Source organism: Sceloporus undulatus, chromosome 6 (assembly GCF_019175285.1).
Source record: "Sceloporus undulatus isolate JIND9_A2432 ecotype Alabama chromosome 6, SceUnd_v1.1, whole genome shotgun sequence".
NCBI lineage: Eukaryota > Metazoa > Chordata > Lepidosauria > Squamata > Phrynosomatidae > Sceloporus > Sceloporus undulatus.
In genome coordinates, this window is record NC_056527.1 from 73,729,753 (window position 1) to 73,757,336 (window position 27,584).

The 27,584-nt window shown below is 40.9% G+C and overlaps 1 protein-coding gene across 1 annotated transcript in view; it reads left to right on the forward strand.

Moving 5' to 3' along the window:
- Window positions 1-2,562: 2,562 nt before the first annotated feature.
- The window catches only part of SLC9A3 (solute carrier family 9 member A3), a 122,655-nt gene continuing 97,633 nt past the window's right edge, over window positions 2,563-27,584 (forward strand). Inside the window, exon 1 of the mRNA XM_042473597.1 lies at window positions 2,563-2,740. Within this exon, the coding sequence (XP_042329531.1) occupies window positions 2,563-2,740 (178 nt within the window). The remainder of the gene's footprint in view (window positions 2,741-27,584) is intronic.

Here is a 27,584-nt window from a genome sequence, read left to right on the forward strand (position 1 = left end):
ATCTATTTCACAAGATCCGGGAAATCAAAGGAAAATTCAATCCAAGGACTGGGACACTCTGTGACAATAAAAATAACATAATTCAAGACCAAGAAGGAATAAAAAGACATGGGATGCAATACATGAAAGAATTATACAGAAGAGATGATAAAATGAAGGACACATGGAACAACGAGCCATATGAAGATGAACACTAGATTCTAAAAAACGAGGTAGAAACTGCAGTAAGAGATCATAACTACTGTACTGAAACCTGAAGTCAAGGAAAATAAATGAAGGATGTTTTTACAAACCAGATTTATGGACAAAGGAAAGGGGAAGATATTCTATATATATATATATACAGAATGCAGTATTCTGCTTTTTACATTGGATTAATTGAGCACCCTATCCTCTACACAGCCAAACACTGGAAAATCCAACATACTGACAGTATTCGTTTATCTGAAATCTTGCCCTGACCAGTTTGGGATGCAGGTTGTTATAGAACCCCCATTTCTTGTTCTCTTCCTCCTATTCAGCATTTCACTTCTACATATGGACTAATGAAGTTATATTTTGCTGAGAAGAACATTGACTGACATGTTAGTTTTCCTGCATCTCTATCAGCTTTTTATTCTACACTTACATTTTCAATTAGGTTATTTACGTCACTATTGATTTTTATGCAATTTAATGTCATTTAAAAATAATCTGTCATTCTATACACAGATGTTGATTATAGAGTTCCAAAGTACAATGGGTTGGATCCACATTAGCCAGAATGAACCCACTGAAATCAATGAAACATGTTGGACAAAATCTGGATTCAGACTCCTATCTGGTATCAGGGAGTGGGAGGGAAGTCCCATTAAAACTGAAATTAGCTGTGTGAAAGATTTCAAATACCTTGTTAGCTCACAGCTTGTCCACATTTGACACATTAAGACCATCATTTCTGCAAAATTGAATGGAACTACCTAATGTCATTGCTTTTCTAGAACCAGTACATATACCTCCTCTTGACTGGGATGATAAATCCAAGTAATTTCTACCTAGACATAATAATAATAATAATAATAATAATAATAATAATAGATTAATTTATTTTCCGCTTTTTCCTCGCAGAATCAAAACAGATTACAAAAGAAAGGTATCAAATACCAAAAATATAGCCTCCCCACCAATTGTAGCACAACAAACATAATAACAATAAAATAATTATACAAAAGCAGAAATAAATAATAAACATGTGCTCACCAAAACAAACATGTTGATTTACACCTTTGGGCACTAATGCACTCCAAAAAGGCCTCAGACAATGGGAAAATACCTGGAAGTGATTTCTAGTTTTCACAAAATAGTGGTGGTCCTGAAAGACAAAAATATTACTTCCCATCCCTGTTCTAATATTACACTTCTCTTACACTTTTTTGGAATTCAGAAATGATATTAAGATGCATCTCCTTAATGTTTTATATTGTTTTGCAGTATTATTGCTTCACTGCTTTTCTGATTTTTCTGTAGTTATTTTTGATGGTTTTATTTTACTTTAGATAACTTTGTATCACCATGATAACTTTTCTAGTAAAAAGAGTGATTCAACAATGTTAATATATACATAATTAAATGAAATCCCATCACGCTTGCAATGCCCTTTGTGGCTGAAAACTGGCTGGAAAAATGCAACTTGATGTCACTTCTGATTGCCCCTTTCAATCAGGTGGGTTGGGTAGTGTGTACAACACAATTGTCTCTCTTGAAAGTGCACAAATGAAGTGATTGGCCTTTTCGTTTCTTTTTGCTTCATCCAAAATTGGGGTGGGCAGTCAAGGGGTTTTGAGGGCAGCAATAAAGGGGATAGGGTTTTCATGCATGCTGCAGACCACAGTTTCCCTACCCTGATGTAGAAGGATCTCCTTGACTCTCTAGTGAAGGATATAGTATTAAGGATTCCATTAAATGAGTGGCTATTCTGAAGGCTGTCATGTTTGCAGTTTGCTTTTTACCTGATTTAGTGGCTACATTTTAATCTCACATTAGGATGCACTTTGTCCAAGAGAGAGCAAAGTTCATATAGTTTCTTCAAAAGAACATGGAACACCTATCTCTCTAATTATTAGGAAGAGATGTGGCTAATCTTTGCACTTATTTACCAGTCCATACTAGGGGAAAGTGGCTGTCATAAACCTGTCTACTTGCTATTTATCTAGCCTCTCCCTCCTCTTAAACACTCTTACTTTATAATAAGCACACTTTCTTCCAAAGTCACAATTTAGAAGTTTGGAGTAAGTTGGATCCTAGTGCCTATTGTGGTTCTCTCCAAGGAGAGGTTTGGGCTGTCAAGAATAATCTGAAGTACAGTGTCAACCACCAGCAAAAAAACAAAGGAAGGATCTGCTTCTAAAAGCTGGTGCTTATTAGACATCCTGGAAACTGTTATCAAAACTGGGAAGCCCACTTAAACTTCTAAGTTAAGTAATACAAAAAGAACCAAACCAAATTTAAAGGGAGAGGTGTGCCTCTTTTATAATGGCAGAAAAGGCATTTGCTTTGTATCTGCTTGCTTTGGTCACACTATTAATGAGCAGTTCAGGAGGGCTTGCTGGAAGATTTAATGCTCGTCTTGGTGCTTCAAATGAAAGTGATCCAACAGATAGCAACAGTAGAGGCTTTTCTGTCATCACAGTTGATTGGCAAAATGTACATGTGCCTTACCTCATTACTTTCTGGATCCTGGTGGCTTCCTCAGCTCAGATTGGTAAGTAATGGTGACTAATTAAAAGTTATGTCTAGTCATGGATGAAGTATCTTAACATGTTCTACCGCATGTTCAGAGAGTATTGGAGTGCCTTTCTTTCTTTACGATCAAATGAGACATAGCCTGCTCTTTCTGAAAATTCAGACAACCACAGTTAGGTTAAGATCCTTCAGATACAGCTGATGAAGTGGATTCTGATCCATGAAAGTTTATGTCATAATTAATAAATATGTTTTTGAAGTAAGTTAATATTGAATGCTATTGTTTTTGCTGTAATGAGCTAAGATTTTTATGACATTCTTTACAGAACATCAGCAGGAAAAACTCTAGGGTTTTTTTTCCATTTATTAACACAGAAAAGTAAGTAATAAGTTTTTTAAAGGCCAAACAAAACCAGCAGAAAAAATGTTTGTCAAATACATTCAAGACTAATGCTAAATGAAATTTTCCTTTTGTAATCAACTCAAAAATGTTAAAATATTGTACCACTTGAAATGTTTGTCATTTTGATCTTTTTAAACTTGGTGCCCCTGCACTGCAAGCATATATTCAACTCTCTCTTGTGCTGCCCAGTTCTGGCAAAAGCTACACAGTACAGGTTGGAAAAATAAGTGTGTTATATTGTGACTCATTATAAGGATGGATGGCAATGAATAGACAGAAGTTCAAACACAAGATATGAGTGCTGTGTTTCTTGACTTCAGAACAATTGCATTCAGTTGCACAATGTTCATAGAATCGTAGAGTTGGAAGAGACTACAAGGGCCATCCAAACCAACCCCCTGCCATGCAGGAAATCCAAATCAAAGCATCCTCAACAGATGGCCATCCAGCCTCTGCTTGAAGACCTCCAAGGAAGGATACTCCACTACAGTCCGAGGGAGTCGAACAGCCCTTACTCTCAGGAAGTTCCTCCTAATGTTGAGATGGAATCTCTTTTCCTATACCTTGCATCCATTGCTCCGGGTCCTAGTCTCTGGAGCAGCATTAAAACAAGCTTGCTTCCTCCTCAATATGACATCCCTTCAAATATTTAAACAGGGCTATCATATCCCCTCTTAACCTTCTCTTCTCCAGGCTAAACATCCCCAGCTCCCTAAGTCATTCCTCGTAGGGCATGGTTTCCAGACCCTTCACCATTTTAGTCACCCTCCTTTGGACACGCTCTAGTTTCTCAATGTCCTTTTTGAATTGTGGTGCCCAGAACTGGACACAATATTCCAGGTGGGGCCTGACCAGAACAGAACATAGTGGCACTACGACTTCCCTTGATGTAGACACTATACCTCTATTGATGCAGCCTAAAATCCCATTGGCCTTGTTAGCTGCCGCATCGCATTCTTGACTCATGTTCAACTTATGGTCTACTTGGACTCCTAGATCCCTTTCACACGTAGTTTCATTCAGCCAGGTGTCCTCCATCCTATATCTGTGCTTTTCGTTTTTCTGCCCTAAGTGCAGTACCTTACATTTTTCTGTGTTGAATTTCATTTTGTTAGCTATGGCCCAGTTTTCTAGTCTATTCAGGACATTTTGAATCTTGATCCTGTCCTCTGGGGCACACTCCTTGAAGTTTAAAGTTAAGGGTTTCAGATTCAATATTGTCTGTAGAAGTTAAAGTAGCCTCAGGGGCACAGAGAGACTTGGAGCACCTTTTACTAGTTTGCCAGTTGTTGATGGTCAAAGTAGGACTACTTTGACCAACAAATTGGTTAAAGTAGGATCAGAACCAGTTTCAAATGGGAACGACATTCATATAACCCGATCAGCAATTCGCTTTAAATCATAGTGGGAACTCAGAAGATTCACTAAAAAATGTTCCTGGACTTATTGTCATAGCTCAAAAAGTTTTTTTTGTTGTACAAAAAAAAAAAAAAAGCTGCCAAGTAATCATAAATTAATTTTATCTCATCATATCCTCTCTTTCATTTATGTTTGCTAACCCTAAACCACTTGTTTTACATAGTTTTTCTAGTGTTTCTTTATTTTAAAACATTGTTATGATGTTCGCTTCTTTTTATAGAATATTCAAGCTGAAATAAACTGATTGTGCAACCAAATCGTAAAGGTATCCCACACAGATTACATATCTGAGACTGCTGATTCATTCAGGGGAAGAAGAAAAAAGAATAGATTTCTCATGTAATTTTAACCACCAGTTCCTTGTTGCTTCATTCCTTTCTCCTCTTTTTAACACAGTGTCTCATACATCTTAGGAGTGCAGGGAAAGTACTGTCTTGAGGCTAGATAAAATATCCACTTTAGATGTCAGAGCACTGGGGAATAGCAAATTCACAGCTTCCTACCCCATCCCAGGAAGACCTGTGCTGCCTTTTGGGATGCCAAAAGGAATCTGGAGCTCATTTTCTTTGTAGTGTAACGGGAGGGAGATGACTTACAAGCATACAGCTGATTTGCCTTAAAGAAGAAATGGGAAGCCAAATATAGTCAGAAACACACTCTCAGCTCAGGAAAGCTGATTTCAGTAAGCATGGTCAGAAATGCTCAAAGAGAAAGGAGTTTATGGTGCACAGAAATTTCTTAAAGTTGAGATAGCAAAAGCACAGTTGCAAATAATTCTAGTGAAGAAGAAAAATGGAAGGTGTCTAAATCTGTCAGGGACATTTGATTGAGAGTTCCTGCATGGCAAGGGGTTTGACTGGGTGGCCCTTGTGGTCTCTTCCAACTCTATGATTCTATGATTCTAAAGAAACTAGGATATGCAAAGAACCTTCTGATTAACTGAGGCCTGTGCAGACGGGCAGGAAGGGGTGGCGAGATGCCACCCCTTTCTGCCCTCGATCATTGCCACAGCAACTGCACGGGTGTGGCAACGATCCGCTCCAAAAAGGAGCTGTGAAATGCATCTCCTTTCCACACTGTTACCAAGGCACCATTAGCGCCCTGGAGCAGCATGGTGATGCCTCTTGTGAGCTGCACCGTTTGGATTTGGCGCACAAGGCATGTCATCAGCACTCATGCCGTCTGAACACGTTCATGTCAAAATGGCGCTGGGAGAGTGCAGAGCGTGTGGATGCTCCACTCTCCCAAGCCCTAATTTTGGCCCCAGGTGGTCTGTACTGGGCCTGAGATTTCAAAGAAACATGTATAAGAAATAAAAGATGGGGAAAACCACCCAATAAGATTAAAAAGGAATACTTCTAGTATAAACTAAAAAATGCTGAAGCTCAAAATGAGCTCAGGCTTGCTAGAGAAGTTAAAACTAATAGCAAAGATCATTTGTGACTAATAGGTTTATCGCACCAGTACCTGTAATGTTCCCATAGAGCCCTGGAAACCTTCCTTGGAGAAATGATATGGGAATGGGTGTTACTGCATTTGATAGTTTATAACGTGATGGTAACGGTATGAGAAGATATTTTATCGCACTTCATGTACTGTTTTCTCAGTACTATAGCTGAGATTGTTCCCAAGCAGTCCTTATTATATACATACAGAGGCATCCCTGCCTGCTTGACATACACACACACACACACACACACACATCTGCTTGCCCTGAGGTCTGCTCCCTTTCCCTGGCTTTTCTCTTGTCTATTAGGTGGTCAGTATGCAAGGGGGGAGAATTCTCCATCCAAAAACATGCTACGGAGATGTTTACATTGTGATCATTCTTTTTCTCAGGAAAAAAACCAAGTATTACATGAATAAAAATATAATTGAATTTTATCACTACTTGTGGCACCCTCCTCGTGTCATATCTGGAAGAACAGTAGAGTCGGCTTATTGCACTGACATCACCTGGACTGGTCTGGAAGCATTCTTGGCAACTGAGAACTCTTTTTAATCGTTCTCACTCTAGGATGGGCGAGGGACATTATCAGCACCAAATGGGAACTGGAAGGGAACCCAGTCATGCAATAAAGTACGTTCCGTTCTCATTTAGTACCCAGAACGTTGCCAGAACGCTGTGCGATAAGCTTATAAGTTTAGAGGATGAGGAATAATAAAGAAATGTTAGGGCCACTGCATAGAGAAGATAGTGAAATGCTAACAGGAGACAGAGAGAGGGCAGTACTGTTTAATAACTCGTTGCAACAGATCCACTGGCTGCCAGTACTTTTCCAATCACAATTCAAAGTGCTAGTTTTAACTGATAAAACCCTTTGACTCAGGTTCAGGTTATTTGAAGGACCTTATGGTCCCTTACAAATTAGCCTGTGCTTTGAGATTGTCTGGGGAGGCCCTTTTCTCTGTCTCAACACTCTCCCAAGTACATCTGGTGGGAACATGAGACAGGGTCTTCTCAGTGACTGCCCCCAGGCTCTGGAACTCCCTTCCCAAAGAAATTAAACTGGCAGCCTCCTTGCTTTCTTTTTGCAGACAAGTGGTTTAGACCAGCATTAGATGAGTGACTCTATAAGGCCCGTCCAACACTGTGTTAGTTCTTGCAAATTGTTATGCTGGACATGTGTGTGTGTGTGTATGCATATTTCTGTGTCTAATAATGTGTTTTAACCTGGTGTTAATTTCTTGATGGTTTAATTTCATTTTAACTTTTGTATCTTGTGATTTTTTTTAACAATGTGCTTTTTAAATTTGGTGTAAGCCACTTTCAGTCCCCGGATAGAAATAATAATAATAGTCTGATTTTTCTTTGTCCGTGTCTTCTTTCTAAAGAAAAATAGTGCTCTAAATTGTGAAAATAGAATAAATCATGTAGTAAGAGGACTGCAGCCCAGAATAGTTAAAGAGGTAGTAAAAGAATGCTGTATCTAGCTATTCTGAATGAATTCAAGTTTCCAAGGCTGGATGAATTGCACCCAAGAGTACTAAAGCAATTTGTGGATGTAATCTCAGAGCCACTGTCAGTAATCTTTGAGAATTCCTGTAAAATAGGAGAGGTCCCAGCAGATTGGAGGAAGACAAATTTTATCCCCACTTTCAAAAGGTGCAAAAAAGAGGACCCGAGAAATTACCAACCAGTCAGCTTGATACTGATATTAGGAAAGGTTCTAGAACATATAATTAAACAGTCTGGCTATATGTGTTTACAAAGGAATTACTAAGAGCCAGCATGGATTTCTCAAAAAAAAGTCATGCCAGACTAATCTTATCTCTTTTTTATATATAGAATCACAAGCTTGGTAGATAAGGGGAGTGCTCTGGATGTAGTATAGCTTGCTTTAATTAAGGCTTTTTGACAGATATTCTTGTAGGCATGGTGAACTATGGGCTAGATCATTGATTCCCAAAGTGGGTGGTATGCCCCCCTGGAGGTGGTGAGGTAGAAAGGGGAATGTAGGGGGATAGTGAGGGGGGGAAAGGGGTGGCAATATTGAAATACAGAAAAGACAAGGGAAGCCAGCGGTCTTTAGGGTCATGATGGGGATAAGGATTATATTAAATCTCTATTCAGGGTCCCCAGAAAACCACCACACGGCCTCGCTGATCATTTTGTGTGATGGTAGCTCCCCCTCTTTGCCTACCCATGTGAGTTCACTCTTTTATTGGCATCTTTTGCTAGTAATGGCAGTTGGGAAACTTGTGCGAGGCTTGGGCACAGAGTGTTGCTTCTGTGGCTCAGAGCAGCATCATTTTGGACAGACTGGAGCACATGGTGGCAAGGGAGAGGCAGCAGCAAAAAACTGGCTTTCAGATTTGGGACCCTGCTTAAGTTTTGTGAGCTTTGCTGGGACTTGGCTAGCAGGTTGGAGTTCTTGCTTTCTTTCATCAGACAGGCTGAGAGAAGAGGAAGCAGAAAAAAACCATTTGTTTTGTGGCTGAGTGGACACTTGAAGCTATGTGGCAAAGACACGTCTCTGGGGAAGGAGTATCTGTGCTCAATATTTGGAAAGAGTCCATTGGCTTGGAGTGACTCCTGTAGTTACAATTTCTCCCTTTCTGGTCTACACCAGTCTCCAGTCCACAGCATGCAGCCTCTGTAAACTCCCTATACACACACTGGCTGTGCCTTTCTCTCTGCTGATAAAGGATCAAGAGTTCCTCTTCTCTAGGGAGAAGCTTCTCCCTTGCACCTGGTCACCCTATGAGCAGCAACTGAGCAGCTATCTGAACAGCAACCAAGAGGCCTCTTGCCTGCACTGGCCTTTGCTGCAAGCCTGTCCTGGGTGAGAGGTTTATCAATCACTGCGCAGCCAGCTGCTCAGTTGCTGCTCCCAGAATGACATGGTGCAAAGGAAGCAGTGACTGAGCAGCCAGTCAAACAGCAATCAAAAAGCCTCTTGCCTGTGCCAGCCTCAGCTGCAAGGCTGGCACAAGCAATAGGCTTCTTAGTCGCTACTCAGCCAAGGTGATTGCATGTAAAGGGAGCAGCGGCCAAGATTGTTTTTCCCCCCAGTTTGCAGTAGAAAAGATAAAGGTCAAAGTTTTCTCTTAACAAGATCTAGACATGTTGAACTGTTGTGAGCTATGGTAGCAACACAAAACAAAAGGAGGTGGTAGCCCAAAAAGTCTGGGGACCACTGGGCTAGACAGTGCTACAGTTGGGTAGATCTATAATTGATTCATAGATCAAACTCAGAGAGTGTTCGCTAATGATAGTTCTTTGTCCTGGAGAGACATGGCTAATGGGATGCCTTGGAATTTTGTCCTGGGCTCAGTATTGTTTAACATCTATTTAGATGATGGAATACAAGGCATATTTATTACATTTGTAGATGACACCAAATTAGGTAGTAGCTAATACATTAGAGGAAAGGAACAGAATTCAGAATGACTTTGACAGAATAAGGATCTGGGCCAAAAAGGAACAAAATGAATTTCAGCAGGGAGAAATGTGAGGCACTACATCTACTATAACTCTGGAAATCAGTGTTCGAATCTCTGCTCAGCCATGGAAACCCACTGGGTGAATTTGGGCAAATCACACACTCTAAGTCTGAGGGGAAGGCAATGGCAAACTTCCTCTGCACAATCTTGCCACATGATAGGTTCACCTTAGGGTCTCCATACATCTGAAACCACTTGAAGGCACACAACAACAACAAACTACATGTACTCAGGAAAACTAAAACATACAAATACAAATAAAATGTGGCCTGACAGCAGTACATGTCAAAAGCATCTAGGGATTTAAGTACAGTGGTACCCCGGGATACGAAAGCACCGCGTTACGAAATTTCCGGGATACGAAAAAATCCCATAGGAAAAAACTGTTCCGGGATACGAAGGTTTTTTCGGGTTATGAAAAAAATTTTGGTGCTTTTCGGCGCTTTTTCGCACGAAATCGCGGCTTTCTAGCGCTAGCGGCTATGGCTTTTTCGGGTTGCGAAATCTTTCGGGTTACGAACTCCGCGGCGGAACGAATTAATTTCGTAACCCGGGGTACCACTGTACCTCACAAGCTAAACATGAGTGGTACCACTGTACTTAAATCCCTAGATGCTTTTGACATGTACTGCTGTCAGGCCACATTTTATTTGTATTTGTATGTTTTAGTTTTCCTGAGTACATGTAGTTTGTTGTGATGATGCAACAGCCAAAAACTCCAGGCTGCATCAACAGGAATATAATGTCCAGATCAAATGAGGTAATAGTGCCACTCCATTCTGCCTTGGTCAGAACTCACCTGGAATGTTGTGTTCAGTTTTGTGCATCATAGTTAAAGAAGGATATTGAAATGCTGGGGTGTGTCCAAAAGGATGTAACCAAGATGACTATTTTAATTTAAGATGTACTCCTTGAAAACAGACATCTGGATTAATCTGGATTAAAGCTGAGGGAAAGCAGTTCTTGATACTAAATGTAAAATGATATCAAATATAATGCTAGAGAGTGAACTGAACTAACTAAAGAACATGCAGCAAATAACTGCCAAGTATATAATAATCTTAAATAAATTACATAATCAAAAGTACTACTCATCCCATGTGCATGTACACAGACACACACAAAAGACAGGTCCAAACATTGCCTTTTGAAATGTACAGTTCAGTTCATGTTGATGTACTAAATTCTCCACATCAGGCAACTGCCAATATTATAGAAACCTTTCCAAGGTTGTACTACAAAACACAATAACTAGCCTCCTTTCATTTTGGTGTACAACTTTTTAAAGCTCCTGTTTAATTTTCATCTCCTCCAAAGTATTGATGAGATTCAGAGGTAGAGATATAAATGTAACAAAGTTTAGAAGTACATCTTATAACTATCAAACAGTTAAGGAACACAGGATTACAATCATACAATGCATCATGTTATGTAAGGCTACGGACATGGATTTAAAATCCACTAAAACAATCAGTGGGTTTTAGCTCCTTTAGCAAATCATTCATGGAAAATTCTTCCTGGCAGTCATTTGTGACAGCAGTGCTGTGACAGACTGTTCCCCTCTTCCTGTCATAAACAACTAGTTCAAAATCTCAGGCATGAGGATTGCTAGACACTTTAGCTCTTGCTAGACTCCAACTTCCAGCAGTTCTAGTCTGGAAGAATGCAGTTTGACACAGTTTTAACCGTGGTTTTTTGTGGGTTTTTCAGACTGTGTGGCTATGGTCTAGAAGAAATTATTTCTGACCCTTTTCCTACATCTGTGGCTGGCATCTTCAGAGAATGGTGGCACAGAAATGGAGGCCATCCTATGGAATCGTGGGATTTGTAGTTTGTTGTGGCACCAGAGATCTCTGACACAGAAGGCTAAATATCCCAGAAAACTACAAATCCCAGAATTCCACAGCACTGAGTCAAAAAGTGTCAAACTACATTAATTCTACCAGGGACATAGCTAGGATTTTAGGAAGGGGGGGGTCCAGACTAAGTGCCACCATTATAATGGGGCTTGGTTGCGGCAGCGCAGCAGCACACGCCATTCATTTTTCTAATGGAAGGGGGGATCCGGACCCCAAGAACCCCCCCCCCCCCGGCTACATCCCTGATTCTATAGAGTAGATGCAGCCCAACAGCCAATGTTAAATGATGTGGAAGCTGCAGTTCAACAACAGCTGGAAGGCCACAGATTCCCATCCCTGTAATAAGCATTCTTCTTGTTTCTGAGCTATTTTCCCACAAGGTGGCAGCAGGCCCTGAATACTGAGCAAATGTGAAACTGAAGGAGCATGGTTCTCCCATAAATAGTTTTGAATATGCCTTTCCCCCTCTTTTTCTGAAAGTAAATATCACTGTAGCAAAGGCAAAAAATTCACAGCCCTTCACTTGTTGCTGAACTAACATCCCTCATCCTTGGCTAAGCTGGCTGGGGCTGCTAGATTTCACAGTCCAAAACTATCTGAAGGGCTGCCCAATTCCCACCCCTGCTCTTTATAGTCTGGGTTATTTTGGTTGTTCTTTATAGGAACTAGTTTCTACACCCACCGTCTACTTACCCACAATAAACATTCCCCAGCATTACAACATACTGATAAAAAGAAGCAAACCTCAGGATGGTACTGTGAAGAAGAAAGGGACATAGCCATGCAAACAGATGTGCTTCTCAGCGGCTGAGATCCTGCACTTAGGAGTATTGTTGGGATGACAGCCCACCCCTTTGTGGCCCAGCCATAACAAAGATCCCACTCTGCACTCTGATATAATATAATTAATATAATATAATATAATAAATATAGTTGTAGTGATTTCTCTGGCACCAGAGGGATATTACCTATTATATCATTTGGGATGGAAATAGGGCTTTTCATGCATGTGCCATTTTTGTGACTTGTACTGTTTCATTGTTTTTTTTAGATGCTTTAAAAAAAAGATCTCGTGTTACAGCACAGCCAGGATTTCAATTCAACCTCCTACTCTACTTCCAAGACCTATACAAAAGCCATTTTCTGTTGCATTGCCTCTACCATCAGTTCATGTGCACAGTGCCAGAATATCTGCCACTATATATTCAAGACTGCTTCCAAGTCTATTTCCACTTTCTAACATTCAGACTGTCATCTCCTCCACCTCTGCTCTTTGTATAACTTCTGTTCCTGTTCCTCAATGATACTGTCTATTCAGGTCCAGTTGATCCTATCAGCTATTACTCAACAACAAGCAGATTTCTCTGACAATGACTACAATTCGGCATCTTCTCTTTTATCACCATCACCTTTAGCCCCTTCACCTAATGTAGATGTTGCCAACTCAGCTACTCTTTCTCCTCCTCAGGATTTACAACCTTACACAGAGCTTGCATTGCACATGCAAAATCTATGGGGCTTGATATCTCTGCATCACCTGCCCCATTTGCTGATCCTGTGTTTCAGTGTACGGACTCACAGGACACAGCACCAGTAATGTTTCCTCTTTTTGCCAAAGGAAATTAAGCAATCTTGGCTCAAACTGTCTTCTCTCCCCTCACATCTCTCCATTAGAAATATTTCAGGATTCAGCAAGAAAATGCATCTTTTTTGTTTACACAACCAGTTTCCAACTCTCTTGTTGTGGAGATTTCACAGGGGAAAGATACCAAGAAGATCATACCAGCTGGCAGGGAAAAAAGTGACTTGATGTCTTTAGATGTCAGTTGTATTCTTCATTTGCCTTGACTGTTAGAGTGGCTAACTTTTAGGCATACATGGCTACCTATCAACAATTTCTCGGAGATAAAATGCTGTCTTTCATTCCATTTTCCATGATGAGCAGAAGAATGTGGCTACCCTTTTTCATCAAGAAGCCCACCAACTTGCTGCATATACAGTCAGCTAGACATGTTGCCAATTGTGCAATGAAGACAATGCCAGGTACTATTGCCCTCTGGAGGTATGTGTGGCTTCACTCAGCTGGTGTCTCTGAAGACTTGTGAAGGTGCATTGAAGGCATCCTGTTCAATGGCATAGGTTTATTTAATGCTAAAATGGATGAAACCATGAATCACCTTTATATGGCCCATTCAACTGCTAAGAAAATTGATTTCAGGCTTTAGCATCAGCAACAAAGTCCATTCTGGAAACAACAGTCTTCTCTTCCTCCTTTCTCTGTTCCAAGTCTCCATTCAGATATACTTGTATGTCCTCTATTCCCTCTGGATCTCAACAGAATTGCCATATGCTCATCTAGTTTCCATCAAACTAGTTCATTTAAGCAGTCTTCTTCTTCATACAACTCTTGCCTTTGATCTGATTTCCAGAAATCCACCACAACCTCTTTTTCCCCATTCAAGTCCATTTATCATCTTGGGCTCCCAAACTTTACTGCCACTTCAGCAGCTGGTGGAACAGCACTACAGCTGTATTCTACCTAAAAAACAAGATGGCACTCATTCTTTACTTCTCAACCCCACATTCACCTGAAAAACTGGTGTGCTGCCAGAAACATCCGTCTCATGGCCATTCGTCTTGTTGGAGCAGGAAATACAGTTGCTGATGCTTTCAGTCATTCTGCACAACTTAATCATGAGTGGCTGCACACTGATTGGGCTTTCTACTTCATCATTTTCAGGAGGAAAATGCCAGTAATAGATATCTTCATTACTCCCATCAAGAAGAAGGGTTCCTTGATATAGCTCTCAAGCAGTTGTAGAGAGGCACGCTGCCCTCCCCTCCCTCCTTCCAACTGTCATCTTCTGGCCTTAGAGGGAATGAAAGGACAGGCCCAACGCCATCTGGCTTGAAGAGGAAGAGCCAGCCTGGATTAAGAAAAAGAGCCTTCCCTCCGGTCCATCTGCCTTGGTCCAGGCCTCAGAGGGAGAGAAGAATGCTGGACCTGATCACCCCCCACCATGCTTCCGTATCTGCCGCTTTGATGGGGGTCGTGTCTCTGGGTTAGAGGTTGTACAGCCCCGTGAGGGCACAGGGAACGTGCTCAGTTTAGTCCCCTCATGGTTGTACAGTCTGCCCAGTGGATTCCAGTGATTGCGGTGGCATATACACGATAGTTATTATTATTATTCGGATTATTATGAGGTATTTATTATTTGCCCAGGAGGTGCGTACACAGTATTACTTCTCCCAGTTTCCCCCATTCCCTCTACGGGTAGTGGTGAAGTTAGAGAGAGAAAGACAGGCCCAAAGCAATCCTTGTGGCACTCTTCTGGCCCCACCAGGCTTGGTTCATCACTCTCCTTCAGCTATCAAACGGCAAGTTCCTAAAAATTTCTGCTTCATCCAGATATTCTTTCCCACTTCTACAGCAGAGTACTCTATCCAGACATCAAGACACTCCATCTGATGGCTTGGAGGATCGAATCCTTCAGTTGCCACAGCTAATGGCAGTCCATGAAGCCTCTCCATTCATTCCTATCAGCATAAGGAGTTTCTGTTAATACCAAATGATGGATCCATTATGCTTCACCAATGAGAGAAGAACGGGAGAAGCAGGCAGGGTGTGATAATCTTTGCCCCGGTCATGTGAATGGAATGGGATAAGGATGGGAACAATCTGCTTTGCTCCTGTCCTTACCCTCAGTGTGGTAATCTCCGGTGTCACTCCCTCATTGACCTTCTCCCATACCACTCCATACAAAGTCCTTAGTCATGTTTTTTGTACTAATGTTACTTACAAATCATAAATCCCAGATATCACAGAATGTAATGGTAATCATTGTTACACAAACAACAACATTAAAATTTTACAGTATATTTAAATTAAAATATCATACACACAGCCTAGTTGTATTTACATATACATCGTTTCATGTGGTTAAACTGAAAATTTGCTAAAATGTAATATTTCTAAAGAAAAAGAAATATGAAGAACACAATATTTGATTGTCCTGATGTGTAACCTATACTCTGGACAAGGGGCACTGTCAGGCCAGAATGTGGAGAAACAGAATGGTTTCCAGTTGGCAAAGAGGTCAGACAAAACTGCTTTTAATCACCCTTTCATTTAATTTATATTCAAAACACATCATGAGGAAAGTTGGATTAAAGTTGGAGAAATGGGTGGGTGTTAACAGAAGGAAGAACCATCAATAGCTCAAAATATGCAGATATGTCATATTACTATAAAAATTAGCAAACATCTACTAGGACTACTGAGTGAAGTTAATGTGGGAAGTGCAAAACCAGGATTATAGCTTAATATTAAGGTGTGTGGGGGGAATGACCACAGAAAATGTATACAGTTTTAAAGTGGGTGATTATGTGGGTTAAATGAGTGATCAATCAAAGTGAGACTGTAGTGAAGAAATAAGACTGTGAGCCAGAAGAGCAGCTATGAAAAAACTAGATAAGATTCCCAAGAGCAAATATAGATCATGAAAGTCAGGATCATCCACAGCATAGCATTTCCAGTCACTGTGTATAGTTGTGAAAGCTGGGCAGTGATGAAATCTGACAGGAAAAATAACTCATCTGAAATGTGGTGCTGGAAGGAAGTATTATAGATTGTGGACTGCCAAAAGGACAAATCGGTTAGAAAGGAAATAAAGACTGGTGTCTCATTAGAAGCTTAAATGACTAAATTGAGGCTATCATACTTTGGAAACAACATGAGATGACATTGCTAATTGGGAAAGATTATAATCCTCAGTAAAGTGGAATGCAGCAGGAAAAGAGGAAGACTACGGCCTGTTACAGACTGCCAAAATAAAGCTGCTTCGGATCTCTTTGGAGGTATGCTATTTAAATGATGCATGGGTCCTAAGAGTCCGGAGGTCGCGCCAAAGCCACACTCCATTCCTAAGCACCGGAGTGCAGCTTTGGTGCAGCTTCCGGATTCTTAGGATGCATGCATCATTTAAATAGCATACCTCCAAAGAGACCCGAAGCAGCTTTATTTTGGCAGTCTGTAACAGGCCTACATTACACATTTTGATTCAATCAAGGAAGCCACAACCCTGAGTTTTTTAAGACCTGTGCAGGGCTGTTAATGACTGGGGCTCATGGATGTCTCTCATTCATATGGTTGTCATAAATAGAGGCCAATTTGACAGCATGTAACAATAACACCATCCACATGTGATGGCTGGTAGCTCAAACACCAGTGGGCCTATGAAGTCATTTTGGAGTTTAATTTTAATTTTAATGAACTAGCCCAGGTATAAAAACAGTTCTGAGTATAGGATACATCACCTTGGATAGCTCCTTTAATATTCAGGCTAGAACCCAGAATAAATTAACCCCATCACTGACATCATAGCCAACACCCACCATTGACATTCATTATTGATAGATCATACATTGTAGATCTAGCAGTACTGAGTGTGTTCTAGTACACGGGTCTCCTTCACAAGGAGTGAGAGGCCCAACAAATTTGGGCATTTTCCCTCAGGGAACAAATGTATGTTGCTTTGCTGCAGTGCACTTTATGAGCATGAGACTTCTTACTGGATATTACTGTACATGACTGACTATACATTTTGTTAGTGAAGACCAAATGCCTGAGCAATTTATGGAACATATTCAAGGGTAGCCATGTTGTCCATGCAGCAAAATACAGGACAACAAAATCCACAAAAGAGCAATACTTTTGTAGTTTTTTGTGGGTTTTTCAGGCTATGTGGCCATGTTCTAGAAGAGTTTATTCCTTGACGTTTCGGCAACATCTGTGGCTGGCATCTTCAGAGAATGCCAGCCAGCCAGCCACAGCTGCTGGTGAAACGTCAAGGAATAAACTCTTCTAGAACATGGTCACATAGCCTGAAAAACCCAAAAAAAAAAAAAAAAAAACTGTGGATGCCGGCCATGAAAGCCTTCGACTTCACACAGCAATACTTTTACTGGCCAATCAAAATGCATAAAATACATCGTGTGAGCTTTTGAAGCTTCACTTGTCTTCTTCATCCAGCAAAAATGTTTAAAATTATACAGGAGTCACAGGCCAACATTTTGTCTTAAATGTTCTTCTGTTGTCAGTTAAGATGGTCTAGAGGGATACAAATGCAGGCAGAGGCCACTCTCCTTGTTGGCCATGTGATGGCCAGGGACAAAGGGCAATAAAGAGAGGTAATAAATTTTCAACTCCATTAGCAAGAGAAAAGTAACTTCCCTTTAGATACAGGTTGTGCCTGTCCTGTGCGAAGCTAACTGCTCTTCTTTCTGAGGCAGAGAACATTCAGTTTCTCAATAGGTCCCTGTAATTTATGAGAGCAATGCATGAACATACGTGCACAAGGCCAATCAAGGAAAACAATTTTTGGTTCTTGCACAAAAAGCAGAAAATAATTGCTATCTGCACAACTTCAAAAGATTTGCTTGCACCCTGACTCTAAACAAAAGGCTTAAATGCCCACAAGATGCATACAGTCAGCCCTCCGTATCCATAGATTTGCCATTCATGGATTTCAGGCATCCCCTGACAGCAAGCCTGCATTGATTCCAATGGTGGTGCGTGCATACACCGCCATTGGGAACAGCCCCTGTTGTCCCATGGCAGCATGTGCACTCAGCTGCACCATCATTAAGTTCCGTTGTCCCCAGTGGCAGCATGGCCATGTGCATGTGCCATCACTGGGGACAACGTGGGCTTGAACATCCTTTGATTTTAGTATCCATGGGGGGGCCAGAACAGATCCCCAACAGATACCGAGGTCTACAGTAACTGAATATAACACCAGATGGCCAGCAGGATTTGTCTTCTCTTACTTTTGGGGATTCCCCTCTTAACAACAGTATGAAAAAAGCTATCATAAAGTAATGGTTTGGTTAAAACAAAGATAGTTTTGTTTGTTTGTTTGTTTGTTTCTATTTTTAAATTTGACTTCTATCCTATCTTTCTTGCTGAAAGGGACTCAAGGTGGCTCACCAAGAAGCCAAGGGACAGGACTTTTGGAATTCTTTAAACCCAACCACAACAACCTTTTACACTGTAAGTCAAGCATTGCCTTGGTCATGTGAACTTGGGTGATGTCGATGAATTGTAAGAAAGAAGGAAAATAGAAAATCACATATGACTGACCATCTCTTAGACCCACCTGCTTATATGGATTAATTTACAAGCCAGATTGCTGAAGCACATATCTTCCACTGCTAGAAGGAAAAAGTGTCAATATGCAGAGAATGCATATGTCCCATAATGTCAGTCCTGACCCTTACCTTTTTTCCATCTTTTGTTCCTTCAGGATTTTTCACTATACATTATGCTGCCAGAGAGCCAATGTAGTATAATGGTTTGAGTGTTGGACACCGGGAGACCAGGGTTCAAATCCCCACTTGGCCATGGAAACCCACTAGGTGAACTTGAGCAAGCCATTCTTTCTCAGTCTCAGAGGAAGGCAAGGGCAAACCTCTGAACAAATTCTGCCAAGAAAACCCTGTGATAGTTTCACCTTGTCAGAATCTACCTTCTATCTATCTATATATCTGTCTCTATATATCTATCTATCTATCTACCTATATAACTATATATGTGTGAGAGCTTACCCACTGGCCTTCCCTTCTGCAACCTCCCTCCTGTCTAGAAACTATCCCTAAATATCTCACTAACTTATACAATCCTCATGGCAGAATACACCCTGAATCACTGCATGAAGGTAGATTCTGACACGCCTTAAGGTCACCATAAGTCAGAAATGTCTTCAAGACACACAACAACAACTATGGAGGGGAGACAGAACCTGTTATGTATCCTCAGCCTTACATAAGATGGCAGATTTACAGATTCTGTAATCTAAAACATCATAGGTGTGAAGGATCTTGCAGTATACTCTCATAAATGTTTGCTAATAAAACTTTAAAATTGTCTTTTCAAAGTATGGATCATGATATATCCTTTGTTTCTTTTTTCCACTCAATCCCTCCACAAAAGCTACCTCTCTTCCTCTCCCCCCTTATAACATCAGCCTCTTCCTATTTTCTCCTATACTGTTTCCCCGAGTGCCAGCATTTAGACTGTAAACACTACCTTTTGTTCCTTTTACTATAAACATTGTCCACAATAAGGAAATAATTCTGCCATACATGGGAACTGTGGTATTTGTTGTGAGGGCTGTAACTATATGGTCCTGAGAGCTATTTTGGTGGTACCTATACCAGGTACTGCAAGCTATATTTCAGAGGAAGGAACAGGCAAAACCACCTCTGAGGGCTCATTCCCACTTACATTTAAACCGGTTTGTGATTCGTCTTTGCTCCGTTTTGATAAAATGATTCCAAAAGATCTGTTGTTCCCACTATGAAAGCAGATCTTTTCATTATCTCCTTGTAATCGCTTCATTTTTGGCATGATTGTCATCCCCACAAGTTTGCGCTGCTTCAAAATGCATGTCAATCATCTGTGTATCATCAGTGACGTAAGCGGTAGCCTAGCTTGGGAACTGTATTTTTCTCATAGGTCAAACCACAAGTACAAAGGCAGCGCTGGAGGAGGGGGAGGATAGTGAATCTACCAAAAACTGAGGAGGGATAGTAAACATCCCTCTGCCATTAGTCCCTCCTCTCCAGAATGATGCGATTCAAATCCATCATTCCCACTTGTTGAACATGCTTTGGAATAGATTTTTTTTTCTAAAGAATTGCCAAAGAACTAGTGTCAGGAAAGAGAGGGTTTTTTGTGTTTGCCTTGCTTCATTGCTATTGAAACTGATCATGGTTAGGATCAGAACTGGTTTCAAATGGAAACAACGGTCATATAACCTGATTAGCAATTTGCTTTAAATCATAGTGGAAATGCAGCCTGAGTAATCCTTGCCTAAGAGAACCCTATGAAATTCATAGAATCGCCATAAGTCTACAGGTGACTTAAAGGTACATACAGTTGGCCCTCCACATTTGTGGCTTTGACTTTTGTGGCTTTGATTATTTGCAGTTTTGATTAATATGTTCTCTCCAGGAATCTGTAGCTCTTCCAGTGCAGCTCTGCCAGAAATTGACCATAGAATTGTGCTGGAGAACCTAGAAATGCCTAGAGAAAACACTGCTCTAGGCATTTGTAGGTCCTCCAGAATGCTTCTGCAATCAAGTTCTGGCAGATGTTGACCACAGAGGTGCATTGGATGACCTGGAGATTCCTAGAGAGGTGTTCTCTTGGGTAAAAAGAATAGTGGTTTTTAATTATTATTATTTGCAGTTTTTCCACATTCACGGGAGTCCTTCACCTCTAACCCTAGGCCTGTTACAGACTGCCAAAATAAAGCTGCTTTGGGTCTCTTTGGAGGTATGCTGTTTAAATGATGCATGCATCCTAAGAATCCGGAAGCTGCACCAAAGCTGCACTCCAGTGCTCAGGAATGGAGTGTGGCTTTGGCGCAACCTCCGGACTCTTAGGACCCATGCATCATTTAAATAGAATACCTCCAAAGAGACTAGAAGCAGCTTTATTTTGGCAGTCTGTAACGGGCCCTAGTTATTGTAAAGGGACCATTGTAGTCCTGCCCCAAATCTTCACATCTTCACAGTAAATAGCGTTCTTTATGCTGCAACTATTTTTTCTGTGAAATTTTCACTAGTGTGTCTGTGTGTGTGTTGCAAGTGACTTTAACAAGACTTTCAAGAAGGTATCACACATTAAAACTTGCAGATATTCAACAGCAGGGCAAGGACAGTTAAGCCAACAACTAGCCGTCTTATCTTTTATATGTGAACGCAGGGGAAGGTACTTCATAATTTTGCAGTGAAAAGGGCCAAGAAAATAAAGCTTTCAAGTTTATTGGTCTAGTGTTTGGAGACATGTTGGTACTTTAGAATATAAAAATCAGGACAGTGACAGTATAATCTCTTTATTATTAGCCAAACATTGACAAAATAATTAGCAATCCTGTCAGTGTTGCGTAGTGATCTGAGTGTTGCAGTATGACTCTGGAGATCAGGGTTCAATTCCCAGCTTGGCCATGAAGCCCACTGGGTGACCTTGGGCAAGCCAAATACCTCAGGGGAAAGCAATGGCAAACCACCTCTGAACACATCTTGCCATGAAAACACCTTAGGGTCACCATAAGTCAGAAATGACTTGAAGGCACACAAAGCACCACCACCACCACCACCACAACAAAGGGCTCTGAGGCTTGGTGTTATTCGGTAGTATGGAGGTAAGTTTTGAAGTGCAGGCCCTCATTATAACAGTCCACTTAGCAATATCCTGCAGGGCAATCTAAAAATACAGGCTGGCAGCAATATCTGTCTGAACATTTCTAGCAGTTTTCATTTCCACCAGGAGCAGGTCTTTTGAAAAGTGAATAGTTCTTGTCTGCTTAAGACCAGCCCAGCTACCAATACTTGGATTTTCAACAGGAATCACTCCTAACAGTACATTGCTTCCCTTTCAATTACTGTGGGAATTTCAGCTGAACTTAGAGAGAACAGCAGGGCCCAAAGAGATCAGTATTTGATATCATAGTCCCTACCAAACAGAACAGTTCCTGATCTTTGTGCTTGCAAGCCTTGGCTTCACTATGTCCTACATTCCAATATTTCACAGGTGAAAATTGGGTTCAAAATGGCAAATGTTATTAACAAGGAACACACAAGTTGGGAGAAGCTGCAGCAGTTTGCTTTTGCCTGAGGCTGCATCTACACTATGGAAATCATGCAGTCTGACACTACTTTAGCTGCCATAGTTCAATGCTATGGATTTCTGGGATTTGAAGTTTTGTGAAATATTTAACCTTATCTGTCAGAGAGCTCTGGTGCTACAACAAACTACAAATCCCAAGATTCCATAGCACGGAGGCATGACAGTTAAAGCAGAGTCAAACTGCATTATTCCTACCATGCAGATGCAGCCACAGTCTACCAAAGAAGGCCAAGATTATGCCCCCTCCTTTTCTGCTTTGCTAATTTAAGAGCAAACTGCTTTTGCATTTTGAACTCAGTTTGCAGCAACCAAAGCAGCTGAAGACAGGGGGAAAGTGAGCTATTTAAAAGCAGCAGAAAAAGTGGGATGACAGATGATTAATTGTGGCTGTCCATGCCAAACTGGATGGTATGGTACATCATGGATGTTATTATTGAACAATCGTCACAAATTTGGCAGGATCAGTCATGCTCCTCTGCTGTCTGACTTTTCAGTTGCTTTTAAAATGTCCTAGTTTCTTTCTCCTCCTCTCACTTTCCCCCATTGTCTACAGTTTACTTCAGTGGCTCCAAATTGAAGTGCACAAGTAGTTTGCACTCAGGTAACTCAGAGGGGAGAGGAGAAGGCAGAATTTTGCTCTTCCCAGTAGGTTCAGGCAAAAGCATACAGCTGTAGACTCTCCAAAGTTGTGTGTATTTGGTCATTACAGTCAGCCCTCCATATCCATGGGATTTGCATTCATGAATTCAATCAACCACACTTTGATTTTTTTAAAAAAATATTTGAGTTGTTTGCCATTTTATATATGGGATGCCATATATTTTACTACTCCATTATATATAAAATGGGACTTGAGCATCTTTGGATTTGGGGTTCAGGAATCCATGGGGAGGAGGGTCCTGGAACCAAACCTGAGCAGATATTGAGAGCATACTAAAATCACTTTTCCCATCTTGACCACATTCTGATGTTGCTTGGCTACATGTGTCCAGGTGTCATCTGTGAAATGTTGGAGGGAATGCAAATGTGGACTTCTTCAGAAATATAGACCATGCAATGATAATGTCAGAATTAAAACCAGTGTTTTTCATGGTTCATAAGATTGTCTGTATGGGATAAAGGGCCATGGTGTTGCTATGGGAAGGAGGCCCATGTTATAAATTTGTACCAGCCCCACCCCACCCAAAGATGCTGGGTCCCTGACCTGAGATGAATAACAGACCTGTTGCAGGCCTTGGAGTCAAATTCTATGCTTCACACAATATGGCAGTTCAAGGGAACTGGGAAGGAAACAAGAAATGAGGATCATATGGTAAGGAAACAGAATGTGGAAGAGCTGAGCTGCAAACACTATGCTACCATGATATGGACAAAATAAATTAATTTCATGCTAGCTTCACAGTACAAGTGAATGTGGATAATGGCCACAGGCTCACTACCATAACATGATGCAGACAGGCACCCCACACCCTATGGGAACTAGCTGAAGGGGAATAACTATCATTGTCTTGCATTTATTCTCACAAAGAATGCCCACATGTGTGATTAGAAATCTTGATTACTCGCTTGATTTGTGTTCTTCTCCTTTGATGCCCCTTTGATATTTAATGGGATACCACACAGATAATGGCTGTATCTGTAGCAAATACTTTTGATCTGTCCATTCAGGTGCAATTGCAAGTAAAGGGATCTCAGTATTTCTCCCTCCAGTCTTGATCCTTTGGAGGATAATGTATTTTACAGGGTGGAGGCAACTGCTGTTTTGAATTTTACAATGCTGAAATTCAGCTTTGCCCTGATAAGTTTGCTGTTTGATATGTGAAGCTAAGGGTGTCATAAAAACTGCATTGCCTTTTCAAATGCAGGCACTGGAGCCTCAGGGACAAAATTCCTTTCTTGGTGAGTTCTTATTCTGTAGAATTTGCTGCACAAAATGTAATGGCGGCTATTGAAGCTCAGACAGTTTTCAAAGCAGGTTATACAAGGCCATAGGCAATAAGTCTTGCCATGGTTATTAACAATGGCCCCATACAGACAGGCCAAAATAAAGTGGCTTTGGGTCACTTTGGGGGTATGCTGTTTAAATGATGCATGTGTCCTAAGAGTCTGGGAGCCGTGCCAAAGCCACACTCCAGTTCTTAGGACTGGAGTGTGGCTTTGGCGCAGCTTCTGGACTTTTAGGATGCATGCATCATTTAAACAGCACACTTACAAAGTGACCCAAAGCAGCTATATTTTGGCCTGTCTGTACAGGCCCTATGACAGAGAAATAGAACCTCCATGTTATGAGGCAGTGTATCTTGAAAAGGTGGGTAACGCATGAAGTGGGACAGAGCTGTTGCTGTGATGCCTTGCTTCCTAAAAGCCGCAAATATAATTTTTAAGGGGAGTTCAACCCTATCTAAATTGGAAAGGAGAAATCCACCAAAGGTGGATTAATATCATGTCCATCTTGTCTACACGTCTGACCTGGGATATCATTTCTCTTGACAAATTTGATTTTCAGCCTTCAGCACATCCTTCTCATGGGGATGCTGCCACTGCTGCTACCAGCTTTTCCCCCTCCATATTATTAAAATCGTATCAGTCAGGACTACGTGAGAGGGAAAAAAAAGAGAGACTCTAAAGTGGTATCTTGTACCTGTATAACTTAATGACAGCCTTTTCATGAACCACAGTGCAAATAATCATTAAAGAAACATCAGTAATAACTATTCAAACAAGAATTTGGCAGGAACCTGATTCAAGCAAAATCTGTTTCATGAACTAATGCATGCAAAATTAAATAGTCTGCTACTGCAGTTAGAAGCCAACTTTCCTTTTTCTAAAGAAAGATTATACAAACAGGTTTTGCTGAGAATTTTTGTAGGATCTCTCAGAAAAAAAAACAGATTACATGCTAAGGTGGTAGGAAACTTCTGTAGCAGTAGGCAAGATAATACTGTACAGAGAACCCACAGACAAAAAAAAACACCATGGTATCAATTCTCTCACTCCAGGGTAGTTTGGTTGTAATATTTTACCACATATCAGACACATAATTGTGGTAGAAAGTGTGTTTGAAATGTTCACTTGTGCAAGTTTGCAACCAAGCTACTGAAGAGCACTTGAGAGTTAGATCACTTGCTAGTCAGATCCCATTCACTTCAGAAATCTGGTGATGCAAGTTAGCACTAAAAGCCAGCATGGTATGGTGACATGAGTATTGAATTAGGACTCAAGGAAATCAGATGTTGAATGCCCATGCAGCCATGGAAACCCGCTGGGTGACCTAGTGCAAGTCACATTCTCTCAGCCTAAGAGAAATGCAATGGCAAACCCCCTCTCTGATTAATTTTTTTCTGATAAAACCCAACAATAGGATTGCTGTAAGTTGGAGTCTACCTGAAGGCACATAATCTTCCTGACAGTAGAACACACTCCCTCGGAGAGTGGTGGAGTCTCCTTCTTTGGAGGTCTTTAAACAGAGGCTGGATGGCCATCTGTCAAGGATGCTTTGATAGAAAGTTTCTGCATGGCAAGGGGTTGGACTGGATGGCCTTTGTGGTCTCTTCCAACTCTATGATTCTATGAATAACAACAAAAACAGCAGTCAATTCCTTTCCACAAATGGGCAGGACAATTCAAAGAACTATTCAAAGACAATTCAAAGTACAATTCAAAGAAATTCAATGTGAATCTGTGGTGAATACTTATTTGTAACTGAAATTTTGATAAAATCTGTGGCCAGGGTAGGAAGAAGCAACATTTTTAAAATCTCTTTAACATGCATTTTTAATGGCAAAACTAGATGTGATGGGCATCCACATATGCCCAATCTCATCTTCCTTACTGATATATGCAGTGAGGGAAGTGAGGAAATCCAGTTTTTAATATCAGGTGCAGGTGAGAGGTACCCTCCTCCTTTAAAGGGTTCATTCCCTTCACTGCTTTTCCCCCTTGGTCTGATGCCAGTGCTGGCATCAAGTCATCCTGGGAGAAAGGTGCTTGGAGAAATAGGCTGAAAGGAGGCAAGGTAGGGAAGGGATACTGGTAGTCAACCTCCCTTACCTGTCCTCATGGCTCAGAGTAAGATGCCATTTCCCTCCTCCTGATTCATATGTGGAGGAATGAAGACATGTGATCAAACAAACGCATGGCTCTGTCTGCCCATCACATCTTGCTTGACCCTTTTGTTTAATCTGTTTATGGGTTGTAAAATTTTACACTCTTCGTGGAGAGGACAAGAACTTTTGCTAAACTACCCAGTATCACTAGTGAAAACATAGTGTTCTCTCCTGTCATGCCCCCCCCCCCCAAGGATATTGTTCCTGAACTAAAGGTTAGGGTAGAATATTGAGCAGATATTGTTTCCTCCTCACTTCAAAGTTTCCCCCTGGTATTTTATGATTTGCATTTATATTTTTATTGATCAGACTTGTCTATTTGCATAGAAACAGAGTGAGATGTACATGAACAATTGTAGCTTAATAGTGAGTGATTGCATGTAAAAGGCATTTGCCTTTCCTGCTGAGAAACCAGCTGATAACACATTAGGAATTAGTCATGGAGGTGCCCAACAGTTGGAAATGCAGAATTGTGTATGATTTTTGTCCTAAATTTCAATTAACTGTATTAAAGCTGGGCTGGGTAAAATGTGGCCTTTCAGATGTTGTCCACCTGCAGCTCTCAGTAGTCTTCACCATTGGTTATGCTGACTAGGAGTGGTGGGAGTTGCAATGAAGCAACATTTTGATAGTCAAACTTTGCCCATCCCTATTTAAAGACTCCAATATGATATTGCCACTCTGCACACTCATTCAGAACATACTTTTAAATACGTGTTTCTCATATGTGCCTTTTTCTAAGAAAATCCTGTCTCATTAACCTTTTAAGGTTTTTTTCAGAGTGTCAATAAAGATGGGGATAGGAGTGATCCATTGTTTACTGGGACTTACGAAGAATTTTGGCTAAATCTTTCACCGAATACTCCTAAGAAATACTCCAAATAAGAAAACCAGCACTCATGGAGTAAGAGGAATGAACAGGAGGCAGAGAAGGAATAAACTAACAGTTATTGCAATGAATTGATATAAAAGTGTGTCCTCTAAGGTGGGGTCTGTATTCTATAAATGGTTCGTAAATTATCTACATACCCTTCAGTACAACAGTACTTCAGCTGTAAACCTTGATGATCCTGAGGAGTGAGGGAAGGCTATAGCTGCTATCACATAGTGCCCTGACTGCTATCAGGACTTTGGCTGGACAAAAGCAGCTCGAACTGGCAGGACCATACATACTTTTGAAAACTTGTATTTCCTTTAAAAAAAACCCAACAGGTTTTTAGGATAGAATTCAAAGATATAGCTGTGTTAGTCTGTGGAATCAGTATGTGGAGAGATCTTATAGCACCTTTGAGATGAACCAAAGAAAGTAGTTGGCAGTCTTAGCTTTTGTAGACTTCAGTCTATTCCCTCAAATGCATCTGAGGAAGTAGACTTAAGTCTATGAAAGCTCATGCTGCCAGCTTTTTTCTTTAGTTAGTCTCAAAGGTGCTACAAGA